General features: G+C 28.7%; 2 protein-coding genes across 2 annotated transcripts; both read right to left on the bottom strand.

Moving 5' to 3' along the window:
- Positions 1-246: 246 nt before the first annotated feature.
- On the bottom strand, positions 247-3143 carry LOC108471013 (alpha-soluble NSF attachment protein 2-like). Its single transcript, XM_017772570.2, has 9 exons — positions 2862-3143; positions 2281-2330; positions 2109-2181; positions 1957-2036; positions 1403-1554; positions 1065-1224; positions 945-992; positions 626-706; positions 247-543 (listed from the first exon to the last, which is right to left on the bottom strand). The coding sequence occupies exons 1-9, from the start codon at positions 3004-3006 to the stop codon at positions 463-465; spliced, it is 870 nt and encodes a 289-aa protein (XP_017628059.1). The 5' UTR covers positions 3007-3143; the 3' UTR covers positions 247-462.
- A 2978-nt stretch (positions 3144-6121) lies between these two features.
- On the bottom strand, positions 6122-7095 carry LOC108471660 (myb-related protein 315-like). The gene is made up of 3 exons (XM_017773247.1): positions 6963-7095; positions 6766-6895; positions 6122-6626 (listed from the first exon to the last, which is right to left on the bottom strand). Exons 1-3 carry the CDS (start codon positions 7093-7095, stop codon positions 6122-6124), a joined length of 768 nt encoding a protein of 255 aa, XP_017628736.1.
- Positions 7096-22879: the final 15784 nt, after the last annotated feature.

Here is a 22879-nt window from a genome sequence, read left to right as displayed (position 1 = left end):
TCAAATTCGAGTGCAAATGTAAAATATTGATATATTTTTAAACAAATACGATTAAATTTTATAATTTTTTTACATATTTAAAAAATAATTTCAAAGTCATATCCTTATGTCTGAAAATGCATTAGACACGGAATTCGGATGTATGGTCCAAGTTAAAGAGTTGAAACATGGGCAATCAGGAAGCATTTCAGAAACCCATGGATCACCCCAGCTCTTTTTACATCTCTAACAAATCGCTCTTAAGACTTGTATTCAATTATTTCAACTTCATTTAAAAACATAAGTATTCCAATTACAAACTCATTTGTACCCAATAACCAGCGCAGTTCTAAAGTAAAATCTCCTAAACCAATACTTGTAAGCAAGTATAACAGTATAACCGGACCCCGCCTCTATATATGAAGCAATCACTGTTAAAATACCGGAAAACAATAACAATGGCGTTTATGACATGAAGCTATTTTAGGTAAGATCATCTTCCTCCAGCTCTTTAGCTTTCAGTTTTTCCTTCACTCGAAGTAAAAGGGTTGTCTTCCATGAATCCTGCAATGCATATTGTGTATAGAGAAAACACATTATGATTGTAATTTCATCCAAGAAGCAGTTCTAATTGAGATCAACATACCAATGGGGTCATGCTGTCAAATTCCTTGACAGCATCTGTAAACTTCGTGACATCTTCCTCATCCAGAGCAGAAGCAATGTCCTGTCATGGAAAGCATAAGCTCGTTACGATACCAGATTCTTAAAATTACTACCATTTGAAGTAAACGAATTGCATAGTTGACAAGATTTTTGGTTTGGATGTATGGCAGTAACCGGATAAACCATCAGCCAATGCACATGAAGGATCAAAAGAACCAAAAGGAATCTGATAAATTCCTTTAGTGATAGAAAAATAAATTAGAACAAAATAAATAAACCGTTTCCTTACGATAACTTACAGCTAATAACCTATACTCTCGTGTTCCAGAAAAAGTTGGATCCAGATCCTGAAGAAAGCAAATGCAGATATAAGTTCAATATAACCAAATGTAAACGTTTCACAATGGAAAAAGGTCAACCTGATATCGCTCTAATGCATTGGTGATAGCAACGACATCGCCTTTGCAGAGTTGACAAAGGCCAGCATTAAGAATATGCCCTTTAACTCCATACTTCAGCAAGTTATTGGTAAGTGACTGCCGTGCTATCTCTTCGTAGATCTCAATGGCTTTCTGGTATCTGGAGAAATATCATAACAGAGCTATAAAATATATCTTAAATTTTACAAGGGGCGCTGTATTTATGCAACTGTGTTAGCAAGTAAAGTAATACACCAACAATTATTACAAATCATATTTAGTAGTAGATAGCACAAAATAGTTTCCCGAACAACATCTATGAAATCGAGTATGCTTACTGTTCTATCTGAGCAGCAAATTGTGCAACTTTCTGCTTGCACTGGTTGGCAGAAGTAGATACTTCTTCACTTTGGAAGAAATCTGCAGCCTTTTCGTAATGATCAATGGCCTGCTCAATGTGTTGTTCAGACTCGTATAATTCAGCAATTTCCTGCACATGAAAGAAGCACCAATGTGTCTATGAATAACTACAAGTAACATCATGATACAAAGTTGTGGATATTGTGGAAAATCACTAACGGTAGTACAGAAAAACATGAATGCCTAGAAGGCTTAACACCACTGGCAACAATGTGAACGAAGACTGGAAACAATAAAAATATGTCACTCGATTCTTTGTAGTTCTTGAAGCATCTGTGTTCAACATCAGTATGAGACAAGTCTACGGACATGGATATTGGACATGACCTTCTAAATACATGAAAAAAACGTATTTCTACATCCAACACTCACGCTAACATATATAAAAATTCAATCAAAACAAAACAAAACAAAAGGAAATGAAAAGTGCTCGCTATAAGATTACTCTTGCATATGAATGAAGAAACAATACCTTATAATACCTTGCAGCCATACTGAGCCTTCCAATATCACAAAACATGTTCACTGCTTGCTGCAAGCACGATATTGCGTCTGTATAGGAATCACAATTTAGTAATGGGTAACAATTTTCACAGTGAAACTATCTATGCACAATTCACTTACCCTTTGTCGATGTTTTCTTATAGCAATGAGCAGCACTAACAAAAGCTTGAGCGGCTTCATGGTTGCTTTCTAACTACAAATAGAAAAAAGGAAACAAATAGAAGGGTCCAGTTCAATCGTACAAGACAGTTCAATCACTATGAATTGAATGCTATTTTGCCCAACTGCTTACTTTCAAATGACAATTTGCTAACTTTACATAAATTGATCCAGCTCTGTCCCCTTGAGAAAATAAAAATATAGAGTAAAATTAAAAGCTTTATTGAAAAAAAAAAATCAATTTAATCATATATCAAATATCTATTAAATTATAAATTAATTAATCAATAAGCTGATTTTAAAGAAACATTAAATTTCACATTCTCTGACAGAATCAAAACAACAATAATAATTCTTTGACGCAAGTGGGGTTAACCAGCAACAATAAGCAATAAATTGAAAGAGAAAATAACCATTATAAGTTAGGAACAAGAAGAATAATAAAAGTCTTTGATCGCGATAAAAAATAGTTTTCTAATTATGATCGCATCATTAGCAACAATAATGTTTCCACTACCTTTTTTTCCTTCCGACATTTGCCCAACAAACAAACATAAAAATCATGAATTTTAGATTACGATTTCTGTGTCAGCAAAATTAATAAGTTGATCTCGAATTTTCATTCATATATTTTAATCCAGATTTTCTCGAGAAACAAACAGAAAATATATACTCTTTAAAAAAGAAAAGATTAAGGAAAAAGAAAAGAAATACAGGATTTGGCGAGCTTGAAGAAATTGGCCGCTTTATCAAAGAGATCGGCGGCATCTTCATATTTCGAGCCAAAAAAGCTCCAGCTGTTTAGCTTTTTCTCTGCGTTTTTCTCGAATTCTTCCCCTCTGGTTGATTGATCTCCCATTTTCCTCCTATTTTTCCTTTACCTTCGTTTGATCAGAGATCAATTTAATAAAAAAGAAAACATGATATTTGAGAAGCCTTATGATTTATTGGGAAAAAAAAAGATATTTGTGAAAATTGACTGATTTTTTTTCTTTTTTTTTAATGAATTTTCTACCTTTGAAGTAGTTAGAAAATATATTTTTACACATTACATTAATATTAAATATATATTTAATAAAAATAAAAGTTTAATTTAATTTTAATACTCAAATTCAAAAAATATATATAATACTCCTATATCCTGTTTAATATAAAATAAAAGTCGAAAATTTGAACCCTTGTTAAGTTATTTTAATAATATAAAACTTAAAATAAAATATTTAAATTTAGTTCATAAAATAAATTTATATTTTACATTTTTTCATATATTAAAAATATTTTATTAAATTTAAGTTGATTACAATGTCATTTTTTAGTTACATGACTACCAAGTGAGTATTTTTATTTAAAATGTGATATAAATAAAATTGACAAATAAATTTAACAATGTTAACAATTGAACTTGATTTTTAAATATGAAAAGTAGAAGGACTAAATTATTGAAAATAAAAATACAGGATTAAGTTTCAAATTTGTGAAGAGAACATAGACTTATGGAATATTTTAACCTTTATACTACAAAATATTTATTATTAAAACATTAAATTAAATATTTTTTGAAGAATATTATTTAAAATTTATTATTAAAATAAAATTAAAATATTAAATAATTTATTAAAATAATAAATTGTATTAATTGTATTAATAATTTATTATATGATTAAATATAAATAATATATTTAATAATATTTAAAATTATAATATTTTAATTATTTTAAATATTTTAAAAATAAAAATAAAAATAAAACTTATTATCAATATAATAATATTAAGCTTCTTTAAGTTAATTTTATATAAAACAAAATTACCTAGAGAAGAGTTTTTTCAGAAAATAATTTACGCTTTTTAAAATAGTAAGTCATTTTACAAAAAGATAATTTATTTTTCGTTGATCTAAGTTATTTTCCATTAACCAAGTTGTTTTATGTAAAATAAATATAGAAAAATGTAGAAAATATTTTTCATGAAATAAACGGACCCTAAATTTTTTTAAATTTTGTTAGAGTGTTTGTTTTTCTTTGTCCTCTCACGAAGGTCTTTTTCCATATTTATAAGGTACAATTTTTTGATGTGACGTACTATGTTCAAATAGACTTCATTTATGTCAACACATATCCTCTCTTAAGGTTAGCACGTGTCCTTTTAGCAAATAACAAATATGAAGGTGAACAGTGGAATTTGAAACAGCATGTCAACATTGTTGATTTAGCAAAATCAGTGCTCTTGATTTTTTTCTTTTTCTTTTTTTTCTTTTTCAGTTTTCTTGCTTTGGAAGGGTAAAACTATGTAACAATTATAATTATTTGATTTTAATTTGGAAAAAATAAATTTAATTTGCATCAAGCTCAATAAAATAAATTTGGGTATTTCTTTAAATAAAAATTTAAAATATAATTTGACTAATCTTGATTGGGATGTTATATCATTAGTTGAGGAAAAATAGAATTAAGCATTAATTTTAAAGGCGTTCATGATCATATCACCCCAAAGCTTTATATAACTCAGAAATTGAGTCCAATAAGCTCAAATAGTGTACTTCATTGTTTAAATAGTCATGTAAGCTTTTCATTAGAAAATAATTTAATTAAATTTAAAAAGGAATACCAAAATAATAAAAATGATAGCAAATTGATGAGAAAATAAATAGTTATCTCAAAATTTTAAAACAAGTCTTTGTATTCAGTGGAAGAGTCAAAATATTTTGTTGAGGATGACGAAATTAAATTATATATTTTTACTATAATAAACATATAATTTTATCATTTTAATAACTTATATTTTATAATTTTAATGAATTAAATTATATTTTTATTATTTAAAATTTAAAAAATTAAATTAAAAATTTATCATTTTAGCGGTGATTTACTATGCTCCATCACTATTTATAATTAAAAAAGTGAAAAAAACCCTGAAAAGGTCACAAAATCTTTGCAGACACCCAGGGACATCCAACTGAATATTCTTTATTATGCCCTTTTTTTCATTTTCATGGTATCTTTTGTAAAGTCAAGTAAAATGGAATAAACCTGGACATTTTTCAGAATGACGTGTGACAGTACAAACACATTCACAATTTAAAAGAAAAAAAAAGAAAAAAAAAACTTGATTATGAGTTTGGATCAAGTTTGAATTTGGCCAATACTAAATTGTATAGTTTCATTTTCTAAGTTTGAATCTTGATTCCACTTAAAAAATGAGCTGAAAATTATGCCTAAACCCGACCCAGATAAAAAATACTAAACTCAAGCTTGATCCCGCTAGCTCAGTATTAAAATTTTTATATAATTTTAATAAATATAATATATCAAATATATTAAAATATTAAGATAAATATTTTAACAAATTAAAAAATATTTATACTTAATAACACTAATATAATTGTAACTTAGCAAATAAATCACTTAAAAATAGTAGTAAAATCAATAATAAAATAAAAGTTATACAATATCTAAATAATAACAACAAAATAATAACAATATATAATAGCAAAATAGTAGCAAAACAATAACAAATCAACATCAAACAATAGTAGAAAAAAAATTTGTATTTCAAGCGAGTCGGGTCAAGCTTAGGTAAAAAAAATTCTTATTCAAGGCCTAATCTTTTTAAAAAGTAAATTTTATTTTTTGTTTAAACTCATTTTTGACTCATATTTTTATTTAAAGGTTCTCACTTTTCGAACAAACCTTTAAATTTAGACAAATAAATTAACCCATGATCAAATCTAATTGAAAATCAGCTAATCCTATGGACTTGTATTGAATTATGTATACCAAATACATATATTTAATTTTATTTAAAATCTTTATGTACATTAAGAGTTGTTAAAAATTGTTAAATAGTGCGAAACTAAAAATATTAAATATAATATTAAAAAAATGTTGCAGACATCATCAAAATCTGAAACACTTCTTTTCTTTTTTTTTTTCCTGAACTTCCTTTATTGCTAAACTAAAAAGATTTTAAGAAAGAAACTATGTTCCATTGCCTATTTCCCAAGAAGGAAAGAATTTATCTTCCACATGAACAAAGCTATTCCATGAAAGAAATGAATCTACACCATCAACCCAATATTCTTCTTCAACACATGCTGTTTCACCCATTGAAACATTGTTGGATTCCTTCAACCAATCTAAATCAGAGCTTCCAGATAACATCTGGTAGTTGTTCAATGGATCATTTGTTTCATCCACAGTTGCTTTCATTTCTTCTGGTCTTTCAGCTTTTTTTGGACAAATTTTCATGCCATGATCATCCTCAGGCCTTGATTCTAAGCTAATTGCTTCTTGTTTATTTGATGAACTAGAGTCTGAATTCATGTTGTTTTTATTACCATAATTTTTCCGGGATTTCTCAATCTCAAAAGGTTTTTGTGAGTCTAAACCGAGCTGTTTTAGCTTCTTCTTGATTCGAGTATTCCAATGATTCTTGATTTCATTGTCTGTACGACCAGGGAAATGTGAAGCAATCTTGGACCACCTGGAAAATATTCTTTCTTGTGTTACAAGAAACAAATAATTAACTGGTTCAATGCGTATTGAAACATCGGTATTGGATATGTTCCTTCTAAATACATGAAAATTAGAAAACAATCACACTCGAGTTCAAAGATGTTTACCTATTCCTGAGACGTGAATGAAGTTGAATAATTTGATGTTCTTCAGAATCTGTAAAAGACCCTCTCTTAAGGCCAGGTCTTAGATAATTTATCCATCTTAATCTGCAACTTTTTCCACATCTTAACAGCCCTACAACATCACCATACGGTCATTATTTTTAAAGCATATGGATATGATCATAATTTAACAAATTTACCTGCAAGCTTGGGAACCTTTCGCCAACAGATAATACCATTGTTGAGTATGAAATTGGTGAGCTTATGATCTTCTTCGATTGTCCATTGACCTCGCTTTAATCCAACTTTATCACAACAAGGTTGTCTTCCCATTTTGAAAACTCAAACAAGCAAAATCGTAAAAAGGGAAGGTGGTGTTGTAATTCATGATTGAATTTGAAAGGCAAAATTTAAGACATGAAGGGTTTGCATGAGACAGTGGAAATGGTCCAATTTGGTTTTGGTTTTTACGTAAAAATGAAGTAAGAAAATTTATTCCTGCAACTAATGTCTATCTTCCTATTGATTTTGGAGTTTACATAAAAGAAAATTTAAATCATTTGATGCGATTCTTTGGCCACTAATGCTGGCCAGTTTTGTCGTTGAAGTCACTTTTTTCCTCTGTGGAGGAGAATCAAAAAAGATTCTTCATTTTCCTCGTATTTAGATATTTGTCTTTGGTAATATTATATTTTTCATTCCAATCCAGTATATATACTTGTCCTATCACTTGATATTTAACTGCCTTGGGCTGAGATTCCTGCCATGGATTTTACCTGGTGAAACCGTTCTACTTATTCATGCTTATAAACTTAAAAAATAAAATTAATCAATCAATCAACTTACTCGTGTTTCTCATGTTTATATGTTTTTAGCAAAGCATTAATTCAATGGGCCTTTTAGGGTTAAGTTTAGTTTAAGAAATGTAATATTTTTAAATTAATTTGAATTTCAAGCATTAACTTAAACCCACAACGTCACATTTTCAATAATTTTAATTAAAGATTTCAGAATAGGGTAAGGTTAGAAATTTTTTAGAAGCTGGAATTAAATTGTATATTTTATAATAATAAAATGTAATTTTGTCATTTTAATAGTATATATCTTTATAATTTTTAAAAATTACATCAATTTTTATCATTTTGAAGGACTAAATTATAATTTTACCATTATTATAAATTATAAAGGACCTAAATAAAAAATTTTCATTTTAGGAGATCGGGGATACTGTTTAAGAATGTATCTGAGTAATCTCAATATATTCTTTTTCTTTAGGTATTATGACATTTTTTTATTTATAATTTTACTCTATTTTTAATGATTTTAAATTATTTACTTAAACTAAAATCGAGTAATAATAACTAATGAATTAAATTCTCTAATTTTTGATGTGTTTTAAAATAATATTTTAACTATATATATTTATTATTATAAATCGAGAAAAATAAATTTATTATTATAAATCGAGAAAAATAAATTTTATTAATAATATTATTGGTTTTATCATTCGATCAAATTTGCCTGGAAATCATGTAAAATAACATGCTTTAATAAAAAAAAAACTTCTTTCCTTCCTCTATCATTTTGATTAAAAGAGAAGGCTTTTCTTTCTTTTCCAATGTCAACTTATTTATTTGAAAAAGGTTATTAAAATTAATTTCTTAGAGAAATACATAAAATAAAATATTATATGCTTCAACTGTTGTATGGTACACAATTAAAAAATAAATTCTGTGAGCATAATTTAATAAAATATATTTTAAATCATGTTAATCAATTATCAAAATTTGACATTTCAATCGAACGAACCCAATAAGGTAATATAATAAGTAATCTTACATTTTAATAATTTTATAATTTTTTAATTAATTACAAAGTTTATTCAGAATTAAACATCCATAAGCATTGACTTAAAATTGTTAATGCTCTTTATTATTATTATTAATGTAAACAAAGCTATAAATGCTCTAATTTTCTATTTTTAATAGTTTTTTGATGTTATATTTGTACATCAATACGATAATATCAACCCTTCAAGGAAAAGCAGTAAGAAAGAAAAATAAGAACACACAGATTTTACGTGAAAACTCTTATCGATAAAAATTACAAAAGAGGAGAAAAAATTTACTATTGTTAAAAATAACAATATAAAAATTTGTGGTTATGCACAATTTTAAAGGTTAAACAACTCTAACATGTGTATATATATTTTACTCAACATTTACTTTTGTACCCAAAAAGATATAGTATAAAAAGTAAATTTGATATTATTATAATGGAGTTTTCTCAAAACAAATGTCTAAGAACAAAAATTGATGAAACTTTAATATTCCATTTATGATTTAATTGTTGCATAATTTTTTATAATTTTTTATAATATAGTTTTTATTCACATAGTGACAAAATTTTAGTGTATATATATCCATTTCTATATGCATGAATCACAATATATATATGTGATTTGTTCATGCATGAAGGAATAAATATTCCTTATAATTGCACGATTATCCATTACGAACAAGTTTATATTTTTGAGGCCAGTGCTGGCTTTGTTGGGGGTTGAGAAACTACAAGCTATAGAATATAATACAGATACTGAAATAGCATTGTTTGACATCATAACGATGGATGAAAAAATTATTATTATTTTAACATTTGTGTGTTATTGGATCATTATTTATGGTTGAATTTTTAATTTTACAAACAATGTTAAAAAATTGTTGTATATTTCATTTAATTGGAGAAAAAAGAACTTAAATTTACAGGTTTTAATTGTATTATTATTCACAGTAGTGAATTTAGGGGCTGCCAGGGCCTTAGTCCCCTTAAAATGATTTTTTTTTTCATACAGTTCATTTAAAATTTTTAAATTTTAAATTTAATAAAAATAAAATTAAGTTTTAGCTCCTTAAAATATAAAAATTTGATTTAATCCTTTAAAATTATAAAGATATAATCTATTAAAATGGTAAAATTACATTTTTTTATTGTAAAAGTTACAATTTAATTTCAACCTCTCTAAAAATATTTATAATTTCACCCCGATTATTGAAGCAATGTTCGGTGATGCGCAGAGAAAGGCATTGTATAGATTAATTATGATTTAATTTGTTTATTCTTTGTTTAAAGAAAATCTCCATAATTAATATATCAAATATAATTATCTTTTCTTGTTTTATTGTACAATTAAAAATATCTATATGTTTTAAGGAAAAACTTCAAAACTATATATAAATTTTGGTCCAACATGCAATGTTATACCATGAAATTTAATTTTATGTCTTTTTATATATGGAATGTTGATTTGGTTCAATTTTCACGTACAATTAACATCGCTATCGATATATCATCATTACATATTATATATCAAAATAATTATACTTATCTAATATACAAATAAATCGATGTCTTTATTTCTTTAAATGTATGCAATTGAATCTGTAATATCCTGATTTTGGGCCTAGTCGGAATAGTGGTTTCGTGACCACAAAATCCGAGATAGAAATAATTATTTTATGATTATTTTTAGGTCTATGATATGATTGCATGATTGTGTGAAAATTTCGTGAAGAAATTTTATGCATAAAGTGCTTAAATTGAAATTAGGGACTAAATCGAATAATTTGTAAAACTTGCATTCTAGAAGTTTCTAGTATGGAATTGTTTTGAAATATTAATTAGGAGGTCTTAAATAGCAATTTTACCAATTTCTAAGTCTATGGACAAAAATTGGACATGGATGGAATTATTGGAAAGTTTAGTAGTAAGGGCATTTTGGTCATTTAGGGGTAAAATGAATTAAAATACAAAATTAAAGCCAATTTTGCTCATCTTCAACCCCATGGCCGAATATAGCAAGGAGAAACCATGGCTAGGGTTTTTCAAGCTTCCAAGCTCGATTGTAAGTCCGTTCAAGCCTCGTTTTTAATGATTTTTACGTTTTTGGAGTCCTGGTAGCTCGATTAAGCTTATGCTAGCAATAATTTAACCTAGGGTTCATATTTGAAAAAATACCCATAGGTGAAATTTGTGTATTTTGGTGTTTTATGATAAAATATGAGGTTTTAAATTATGTTTGTAACACTCCTAACCCGTATCCGCTGCCAGAACAGGGTTTCGGAGCATTACTACCATTTACAGATCACTAAAAAAAATTTAAATACTTACCGATTCAATGCATCATATAAATAAATATATTACCATTCAATCAACAGTTTGACAGTTGTATAAGCATCAAACAGCAACATTGTTAGTATACTTGCACATATCTCATATAAATTCAACACTGATATATCTATTTTCTCGACATATCGCACTTGAGTTTAATAATAGTCTCAATTACATAATTTCCTTGTATCAACATATCAAAGATAATCATATATGTACATGTCATGAAACATATCATGCTCTTACCGTTTCTTCATAAGCATATATCATTCATTTCATTATATCAATATTTCATGCTCCATCATTTCCATATATTTTATGTATATTTATTCCTAATAGCTTATATCAAACTTAACATAAATTATATTTCATGTACTTGTACTTATTTCGTTTATCTATCTTCATAATTATTTCATATAACCATTCGTCATCCGATACATATTACGAATATCAATTGTTCAATGATGCTAGAGCGTCTCCCATCCACGGTCTTATTTATCTTTGACATGATGCCATAGTGTCTTTCAACTATGGTCTTACTCATTTTCATCATGTTGCCATGGTATCTTTCAACCATGGTCTTACACATTTTATATCAGTTGCCATGGTAATTTTCAACCATGGTCTTACACTCAGTTGCCATGGTATCTTTCAACCATGGTCTTACACATTTCATATCGAGAGCACACTCCATGAACCTCATCCTTGCAGCGGATTACCACCAGGCTAAATCCTCGCAATATAAACTCATAGAGTATTGTCGGGATTACGGTCGAGCTAAATCCTCAAACGACAATTACTCTAATGAGCTTGGATCCAATTACAGTCCGAGCTAAATTGAGACCCTAATTCGGATTACCCGTCCGGCTAAATCTATTTTACACATATTCTTCGGAGGGCTATATCAGATAGGATCACCCGTCCGGCTAGATCCTTTTTACCGTCAATTCCTTTTCGAGATCCATCGAATTTTCCTTTCATTCAACCAGATTTCTTCCCATTTTATCAAATATATCAATGTTTTATAAATTTTCATACAATGAACATTCAAATCATATTCACATCAATAACATACAATCTCAAGCATTTGAATATAATTCAAGTTACACGAACTTACCTCATTGATTGCTCGTGTTTATTATTTCATTATTCGATATATTTTCTTTTCCATGATCAAGTCTCGTATTTGTGTCGTCCGGATCTTTATAAATAAATTTGATCATCATTTTCATTCATTTCATATTCTAATACATTTAATTAATGCTCTAGGCAAAATTACCATTTTGCCCCTAAACTTTAATTAATGACGATTTCATCCTTAGGGACGGAAAGTAAAATTCTTGCAATTTAATCCTTATTTCCAACTATTATTCTCATATATAATGATAACAGTCCATGAATTCTATAAAATATCAAAATTTTCCATAATTTCAACACTTTTCAATTTAATCCCTAAAACATGTTTTCCCCGATCTTGAACTAAATTGATAATTTCGTTAAATTTTGTAATTTAAATAATAAAATAATCTATTTCATGCAATTTAGTCATTTCGACATTTTTACAAAATTGCCCATAAAATTTTACTTTTATTCAATTTAGTCCCCGAGCCTAAAACATGCAAATTAGCCATGCTAGATGAATATTCATACATATTTTCCTCCTCCTCCTCTCCATTCCACATCCTTAATTTATATAACATACAACAAGTAACATTATCAATAATTTCACTATTTACTTATATGTACATTCAAAACTGTCCATTTGCGTCATAGTCACTAAATTATTTATATATTAAGCTACAGAACTCGAAATTAAGATCCGTTAATTTTTCCTGAAACTAGACTCACATGTATTCTTATCATAAAATTTTCAGAATTTTGGTTTAGCCAATTAGTACAGTTTATTCATTAAAGTCACCCTGTTCTGCTGTCTGACAGTTCTGACCCTTCTTCACTAAAATTAGTTATCTCCTTTTACAGAATTCAAATGATGTTCTAGTTTGTTTCTAATAAAACTAGACTAATTCAGGATTCTATAAATATAAATTTAAGCCTCTAATTATTTTTCTTCATTTTTTTATTATTTTTCAAAGTCTGAACAGGGGAACCCGAATTCATTCTAACCTTGTCTCACAAAATTCATTATATATCAAAATTTACAAATTCATTGCTTACACTGTTTCTTCTATGAGAAACTAGACTCATTAAGATTTAATTCCATATTTTTTTCATCTTCTAATTCAATTTATAAAATTTATGGTGATTTTTCAAATTTAGACTACTGCTGCTGTCCATAACTGTTTTAGTGCAAGATATTAATTACCATGTTATAACACCCTTATTTTCTTTTTCTACACCATTTCTCATCACTTTCTCTTATTTTCTCTTCACTAACATATCAAGAACATAGGACCTTATGTAATAAAACTCTACTATAACATTATTTCCATGATTTATCAACAATAACAAACTTAAAAACATATTGAAATCTTGATGTACTTACCTTATTCTCTTGATACCAATCTTTAACTTGATTTTCTCTCTCTCCAGCTTCTATTTTTGAATCCAACTTGATATTCTAACTCCCCATGTTCTCCTTAACATTTTTCTCTCTTGGTAGCTATGGAAATTCATTTGATTTTTGGGTGAAAATGGTGAATTTTTGGTAAAAGGACCAAATTGTAAAGAAAGTAAAACTTTCTTTCTTCCTCTCTTTCTCTCACGTTAGTTTGCATGGAAAGGAAAGATGATGAAAATTCTTCATCTTTCTTTCCTTATATACTAAATAAATAATAATAAAATAATATTAAATATCTCATAAAATATTAATAAAATAATATTTATCTAATTAATTAATTTAAAATATCATTAACATAATCATTACATTCTAGAATTCTCTCTCTTACTAATTGACCATTTTGCCCTTCATGATCTTTTAGAATTCCATCCTTGAGTCATCATTTAATTTGGTAAAATTGCAATTTAGTCCCTCATAGTTCTTCACTTATTCAATTTGGTCCTAATTCATCCATTTTCCTTAGTTTCTAGATCATTCTACCCTTAAAATATTTACACTATTGGTCCTTCAACTTTTCATATTTACACTTTAACCCTTTAAGTCTTGAGTATTTACTCTTAGGCAACAAAACTTTTCTAACTTTTACAATTTAGTCCTTTCCTAATCAAGATATCATAATTTACTTCCCAATGTTGCCATAACTCAAAACTTCCCTTTTATCACTTTATTTCCTTATTTTATTATATCAAGGATAATATATTACTGTAAAGATTTTCGAGTATTATATTTCTCTCCCCCTTAAAATAAATTTCGTCCTCGAAATTTTCTTGTTTTCTTTTGATCATGAATTTCATTATTTCTATAGTTTCTTTCTGTACATATTTACCCAGTTTATCATTTATATCCATTCTCTATCTTTTCATTTCATAATTTATTTTCAATACAATATTTCACATTTACCTTTCAGAGCTTCTACCAATAGAAATAGAAAATAATATCATATGAATCTTATTATCAAGTGTTCTATCACATATATTGGCTTGAAAAACCAAAGAAAGATAGAGTAGTACCACTTGTGAATCAATCAGACTTGCGATAATTTCTGTCTATTAGCATATTTATCCAACCTTTTCATATATTGATTATAGCATCCAAACATGAACAGTTCCATATGCCTCGAAAATATCAATATATATAAGATACCCATATAAAATCCCAAAATTTACTATAATATATCCAGTTATAACGGCTATATTCAAATATTTTTGCAATCTATTCACCAATCTATTGACTAGTATAGTCATCAATAATTTCACATCATTTACTCCACTCAAAAAAAACTAATTCGGAAGAAATTTTCAGTTAACTATTCTGTAAATACCATATTTAAATAAATCGATTTTCCCATAAATAACTTCTTTCTTTAACAGTGATACTGTATATCTCAACTAGTTTAAGAAAAATTTGATATCTTTATTCAATAAACTATCTTTACTTATTAACTCATTCTCAGTTCCGACTGCATTATCAATTGTTCAACCATTGAGTTTTTCACTTTCCGCTTCTGAACTTAATCAATATAAATCTCATGAATTTCATTGCATATAATTGTACTAGTAAAGGGGTATAGATCGTAAAGTCTCATAATTTAATTGTCATATATTTACTCATATAACATTTATCTTTCTCAAGTACTATAAAACATTTATTCGTACTTTTACGAGTTCTACTTCATCATAACTAACATTTTTACTCGAGATAATCCTTTACTTCAGTAACAAAAATTGTTTACTTTTTACTTAGCAGAGGCCCAAGAGACTAGATAGAACACTTGGATATATGGGACTTATATAGAGGTGCATTATTATGCACTATTAAACGAGAACACTCAAGTGCTATACGAAAGTACAAATGTCTTTGAATGTGCTAATAATCGAAAAGCATCTTGAGGTCCCTTAATATACTAGTAGTTCTAATCTTGTCTACTTGGGCAAATTATTTCATGCACGCATATCACTTTTACACCTTTCGCATGATACTTTTACATGCTTTACAATTTAATCCTTGTACCAATAATTCATATACTTATATCTTCTCATATCTTCCATACATGTAATATATTTCAAAATTCACTATTTATTCATAATTCTCTAATAATCCTTATCATGTACTTCATATATCACTTTTATATATTTTGTAATTTAGTCATCAGCACAATATTTCATGTAGTAATATAATTTGCTTTTAATAATACATATAGCATCATATTCATCATCGACATGTATTATAAAACATTTATTCATACCATTTTTTTTTATACCGATTCATCATAATCAACTTTCTACTCATATACTTGAGTATCGCTTTTAACATTATCGGAATTAGCTTGGTTGAAAAACATCTCTTTCTATAAATAAAACAAATCTCATTAGAGTCGAAAGATATCACACTATCACATATTATAATGACATGTGTTTTTAGACTTCACATGTACTACGTTGGGTCCGAGAATTGACTAAACCATAGCTCTGATACCACTAAATGTAACACCCCTAACCCGTATCCGCTGCCAGAACAGGGTTTCGGAGCATTACTACCATTTACAGATCACTAAAAAAAATTTAAATACTTACCGATTCAATGCATCATATAAATAAATATATTACCATTCAATCAACAGTTTGACAGTTGTATAAGCATCAAACAGCAACATTGTTAGTATACTTGCACATATCTCATATAAATTCAACACTGATATATCTATTTTCTCGACATATCGCACTTGAGTTTAATAATAGTCTCAATTACATAATTTCCTTGTATCAACATATCAAAGATAATCATATATGTACATGTCATGAAACATATCATGCTCTTACCGCTTTCTTCATAAGCATATATCATTCATTTCATTATATTAATATTTCATGCTCCATCATTTCCATATATTTTATGTATATTTATTCCGGTAATAGCTTATATCAAACTTAACATAAATTATATTTCATGTACTTGTACTTATTTCGTTTATCTATCTTCATAATTATTTCATATAACCATTCGTCATCCGATACATATTACACGAATATCAATTGTTCAACAGATGCTAGGCGTCTCCCATCCACGGTCTTATTTATCTTTGACATGATGCCATAGTGTCTTTCAACTATGGTCTTACTCATTTTCATCATGTTGCCATGGTATCTTTCAACCATGGTCTTACACATTTTATATCGAGTTGCCATGGTATCTTTCAACCATGGTCTTACACTCAAAGTTGCCATGGTATCTTTCAACCATGGTCTTACACATTTCATATCGAGAGCACACTCCGCTGAACCTCATCCTTGCAGCGGGATTACCGGTCGAGCTAAATCCTCGCAATATAAACTCATAGAGTATTGTCGGGATTACCACCGAAAGCTAAATCCCTAACGACAATTACTCTAATGAGCTTGATCCAATTACAGTCGAAGCTAAATTCAGACCCTAATTCGGATTACCCGTCCGGGCTAAATCTATTTTACACATATTCTTCGGAGGGCTATATCAGATAGGATCACCCGTCCGCTAGATCCTTTTACCGTCAATTCCTTTTCGAGATCCATCGAATTTTCCTTTCATTCAACCGGATTTCTTCCCATTTTATCAAATATATCAATGTTTTATAAATTTTCATACAATGAACATTCAAATCATATTCACATCAATAACATACAATCTCAAGCATTTCGAATATAATTCAAGTTACGAACTTACCTCATTGATTGCTCGTGTTTATTATTTCATTATTCGGTATATTTTCTTTTCCATGATCAAGTCTCGTATTTGTGTCGTCCGGATCTTTATAAATAAATTTGATCATCATTTTCATTCATTTCATATTCTAATACATTTAATTAATGCTCTAGGCAAAATTACCATTTTGCCCCTAAACTTTAATTAATGACGATTTCATCCTTAGGGACGGAAAGTAAAATTCTTGCAATTTAATCCTTATTTCCAACTATTATTCTCATATATAATGATAACAGTCCATGAATTCTATAAAATATCAAAATTTTCCATAATTTCAACACTTTTCAATTTAATCCCTAAAACATGTTTTCCCGATCTTGAACTAAATTGATAATTTCGTTAAATTTTTGTAATTTAAATAATAAAATAATCTATTTCATGCAATTTAGTCATTTCGACATTTTTACAAAATTGCCCATAAAATTTTACTTTTATTCAATTTAGTCCCTGAGCCTAAAACATGCAAATTAGCCATGCTAGATGAATATTCATACATATTTTCCTCCTCCTCCTCTCCATTCCACATCCTTAATTTATATAACATACAACAAGTAACATTATCAATAATTTCACTATTTACTTATATGTACATTCAAAACTGTCCATTTGCGTCATAGTCACTAAATTATTTATATATTAAGCTACAGAACTCGAAATTAAGATCCGTTAATTTTTCCTGAAACTAGACTCACATGTATTCTTATCATAAAATTTTCAGAATTTTTGGTTTAGCCAATTAGTACAGTTTATTCATTAAAGTCACCCCTGTTCTGCTGTCTGACAGTTCTGACCCTTCTTCACTAAAAATTAGTTATCTCCTTTTACAGAATTCAAATGATGTTCTAGTTTGTTTCTAATAAAACTAGACTAATTCAGGATTCTATAAATATAAATTTAAGCCTCTAATTATTTTTCTTCATTTTTTTATTATTTTTCAAAGTCTGAACAGGGGAACCCGAATTCATTCTAACCTTGTCTCACAAAATTCATTATATATCAAAATTTACAAATTCATTGCTTACACTGTTTCTTCTATGAGAAACTAGACTCATTAAGATTTAATTCCATATTTTTTTCATCTTCTAATTCAATTTATAAAATTTATGGTGATTTTTCAAAGTTAGACTACTGCTGCTGTCCATAACTGTTTTAGTGCAAGATATTAATTACCATGTTATAACACCCTTATTTTCTTTTTCTACACCATTTCTCATCACTTTCTCTTATTTTCTCTTCACTAACATATCAAGAACATAGGACCTTATGTAATAAAACTCTACTATAACATTATTTCCATGATTTATCAACAATAACAAACTTAAAAACATATTGAAATCTTGATGTACTTACCTTATTCTCTTGATACCAATCTTTAACTTGATTTTCTCTCTCCTCCAGCTTCTATTTTTGAATCCAACTTGATATTCTAACTCCCATGTTCTCCTTAACATTTTTCTCTCTTGGTAGCTATGGAAATTCATTTGATTTTTGGGTGAAAATGGTGAATTTTTGGTAAAGGACCAAATTGTAAAGAAAGTAAAACTTTCTTTCTTCCTCTCTTTCTCTCACGTTAGTTTGCATGGAAAGGAAAGATGATGAAAATTCTTCATCTTTCTTTCCTTATATACTAAATAAATAATAATAAAATAATATTAAATATCTCATAAAATATTAATAAAATAATATTTATCTAATTAATTAATTTAAAATATCATTAACATAATCATTACATTCTAGAATTCTCTCTCTTACTAATTGACCATTTTGCCCTTCATGATCTTTTAGAATTCCATCCTTGAGTCATCATTTAATTTGGTAAAATTGCAATTTAGTCCCTCATAGTTCTTCACTTATTCAATTTGGTCCTAATTCATCCATTTTCCTTAGTTTCTAGATCATTCTACCCTTAAAATATTTACACTATTGGTCCTTCAACTTTTCATATTTACACTTTAACCCTTTAAGTCTTGAGTATTTACTCTTAGGCAACAAAACTTTTCTAACTTTTACAATTTAGTCCTTTCCTAATCAAGATATCATAATTTACTTCCCAATGTTGCCATAACTCAAAACTTCCCTTTTTATCACTTTATTTCCTTATTTTATTATATCAAGGATAATATATTACTGTAAAGATTTTCAGGGTATTACAATGTTAGACAACTTGTGCTGCTCGGTTTTAAGCGAAAACTAGCAAAAGGGCTTAATCGGTAAAAATACCTAATAGTCATAAGTACATGTTAGAGTGAGAATTTGATGTTTCCATAGAAGGGAAAAATGATCAGTATGTCATAAAACATAAGAAAATAGGCTGAAGTTTAATTTACGAGCTTTGGGGCAAAAGTGTAAATATGCAAAAGTTTAGGGGCAAAACTGTAATTTTTCCAAAATATGATTTTGAATCAATTTGAATAATGTGAGTCCTAATTAGACTATATTTTAAATGATAGAGCAAGGAAAACTGAAATTCGGGCTAAAATGGGGAAAATACCAAGTTGTGGACGAAATGGTAAAAGTATCCATTTTCGCATACGAGGTAAGTTCATGTGTAAATGTAGTAACATAATTGTCATTTTAAGCAATTTAATGTTGTTTATATGATATGATGCTGATTATTATCATGAAATATTATGCTTTGTGGTTATTGTTGAATAATATGTAATTATGTGAATTACTTGATGAGTATGAACTATCACCGAAGTATCAATTTTGATATTCCGTGGAAGATGGCAAAAATGTGTGATCGAGGAAAACGCCCGTTTGAACCTTAGGAATAGATTAGGATACAAGTGACATGTCACTAGGATGGTTGAGCATCCGAACTCGTTGAGTTGAGTCCGAGTTCACTTATGGATGCAAATGTCCGAACTCGTTGAGTTGAGTCGGAGTTCGAGAAATGTAACTAGGCATCCGAACTCGTTGAGTTGAGTCCGAGTTCACTTATGGATGCAAACGCCCGAGCTCGTTGAGTTGAGTCCGAGTTCACTTATGGGCGGGTTACATGGTAGTTTGGCTACATATGTGGCACTTATGTGCAAACTTTCCATGTATCCGAATTATATTCCGATGTGTTCAACGGGTAAAATTCTACTCAAATGGAGGAATACTCGAGATGAAAGGGACGTATTGGTAAGTGTTGTGAAATGGGTACTTTGATCAGGTATGTACTTAACCCTCGGGTTGAAAAATCGATATAACAACAATATGGTAAGATGATAAATGAAAATATGATATGAATGTCTTGGTGATGATTATGCAAATGATGTTTTATGTTTGCTTATATGGTTATGTTACTTGCTATTTGCATGTGAACTTACTAAGCATTTATGCTTACTCCATCCTTTTCATTCCTTGTAATTTTGACAAGCCATTTCGAAATCGAACGGCGGTTGGGAGGTTCGCTCACACTATCTCAGATACCATCTTGGCATAATGGCTTGTATATTTTGAGTATGGCATGTATAGCATTATAATCATTTTGTATATATGGTCTTATGATATGGTTATTGAGTGGTATGGAAATGCTTGGTAATGATTAGCCATTGGAATGGCTAATCATGATCATATTTGGTGTTATGTATGTCAAATTGCTAGCTAATCCATGGAAACCATGAAATAGATAAAATTTATCATAAAATAGATTCAGACAGCAACAGTGATGTGAGTTTGAAAAATCATTAAAAATAGTAGAGATACAATTAGATAATGAATAAAATATGGAATTGAATAATTATGAGTCTATTTTCATATGGATGGAACAAAACAGGTATATGAGTTATATTTTATGAGATGTTTAAATTTTTGTAAAACAGGGCCAGAGCGATTTTTGGATCCCCTATTCTGACTTTAAAAATTTATCATAAATTGTACAAATATAATTAGAAGTCATTCTTTATATGTACAGATTCCTTATTGAGTCTAGTTTTAATAGAAACAAACTTCATAGTCATTGAAATTTTTTATAGAGAGATATCTGATTCGTAATACACAGATGTCAGAGCAGTTGAACCCTAAAATAGGGGAGACTTTAACTAATAAACTGTACTAATTGGCCCAACCAAAAATTCTAGAAAAAATTAGTAAATATATATATGAGTCTAGATTTAGGGAAAATTTACGGATCTTGATTTTGAGTTTCGTAACTCGAGATATGAATTTTTAAGCGACTATGACGCAGATTGTTAGCTTGACTGAAAATTTTAAAAATAAATTGTTTGAGCTGTTTAAGTAATGAATTAAGTCTGTTAACACCTCGTGTTCAACTCCGGCGACGGTCTCGGGTACGGGGCGTTACATTTGGTGGTATCAGAGCAGGTTTAGTCGGTTCTCAGACTAACCTAGCACGTGTAAAAGTTTAGCTATACATGCCACTGATCTGTGATAGTGTGATGTCTTCCGACGTGTATGAGTACCGTCTTATTTAGACAGGGTACTCTCCAACTGAGCTGTGCCGACCATGTTCAATGTTATGTGAAAGTATTTGAGTAAAATTATGATTATGATAAGTCTCGGTTCAGAAAAGTATGAATAAAAGTTTATGATACATATGTGATAAATATCCATATTTGCTTCATGCTCATATGATGTAGTGTATACGGCTTACTTGATAAGATGAACGAAATAAATAGAAAGTAGTAGAGGTATGAATAAAAGTCATAATATTATGATATGAATGAAAATGTCATTGTCTTGATTTGGACGTCGAATGTTGATGAATGCTAATGATATATAATTTTTATGAGATAAAGGATTATAATGAAATGAACTTATCTATGTTAAATTGTTGGACTGAATTATATGATTGTAATGATATGTACATGATGATGCACGAAATGAAAGTTGTGATTGTGATGCAAATATCTATGTTTGTTTGGCCTTATATGATGTCATGAGCATGAATTAATTTAATTAAATGAATGGATAAGTAAAGCTATCTAGAAAACATAGAATGTATGCATAAGTATATTGTCTAAATGGGACAATAGGAAAATTGGTGTAAGCCAACATGAATGAATGACATGATTTTGATGATGTTGCTATGATGATGGGAGTTGTGTCATATGTGTATGTATAAGAAAGTCGAGTCGAGGTCCTACAACCCTCCCCTTACCAAAGTGGTACTTATAATGGAATTTCATGAGATTTGTATTGAATAAGTTTCGGTTGAGAACCCAAAGAGTTCAAAGATAGAATAATTATAAGTATGATCGAGATTGAAAATGAGTGATAAGTAAAGTCGAGCCAAGAAAGTATCGGATTGACATAAAGATTATTGGAGTTATGCATCGTCCCGCTTAGAAAAGGAATTCTCCTTGGTAAACCGAATTACTCGAGTGCAAGGTCGAGAAAAGTGTAAATCGAAATTTATTCAATCGGCCTTCTTTAGTGAATGGTTTAATATGAAATTTGTGACGGCAGAACTAGTTGGAGAAATGATATTTGAAATGTGAACTATCTGAGTGTGACAGTTATGACTGGACAGATTTAGCAGTCTCTTTTGAGATGTTCTATGTGTTTACCCGTTCTCAAAAATATTTCTATGGCTATTGATCTTTTGAAGAAATTCTTGTTATATGGGAATGTCTTCTAATTCTGATGTTGGATGAAAGCATTGGTAGTCTGACTGGTTTATAA

The sequence above is a fragment of the Gossypium arboreum genome, chromosome 11 (genome assembly GCF_025698485.1).
Source record: "Gossypium arboreum isolate Shixiya-1 chromosome 11, ASM2569848v2, whole genome shotgun sequence".
In the NCBI taxonomy this organism is placed as follows: domain Eukaryota; kingdom Viridiplantae; phylum Streptophyta; class Magnoliopsida; order Malvales; family Malvaceae; genus Gossypium; species Gossypium arboreum.
The sequence above is the reverse complement of the archived record's forward strand: the minus strand, read 5'-3'. Positions and strand labels throughout refer to the sequence as shown.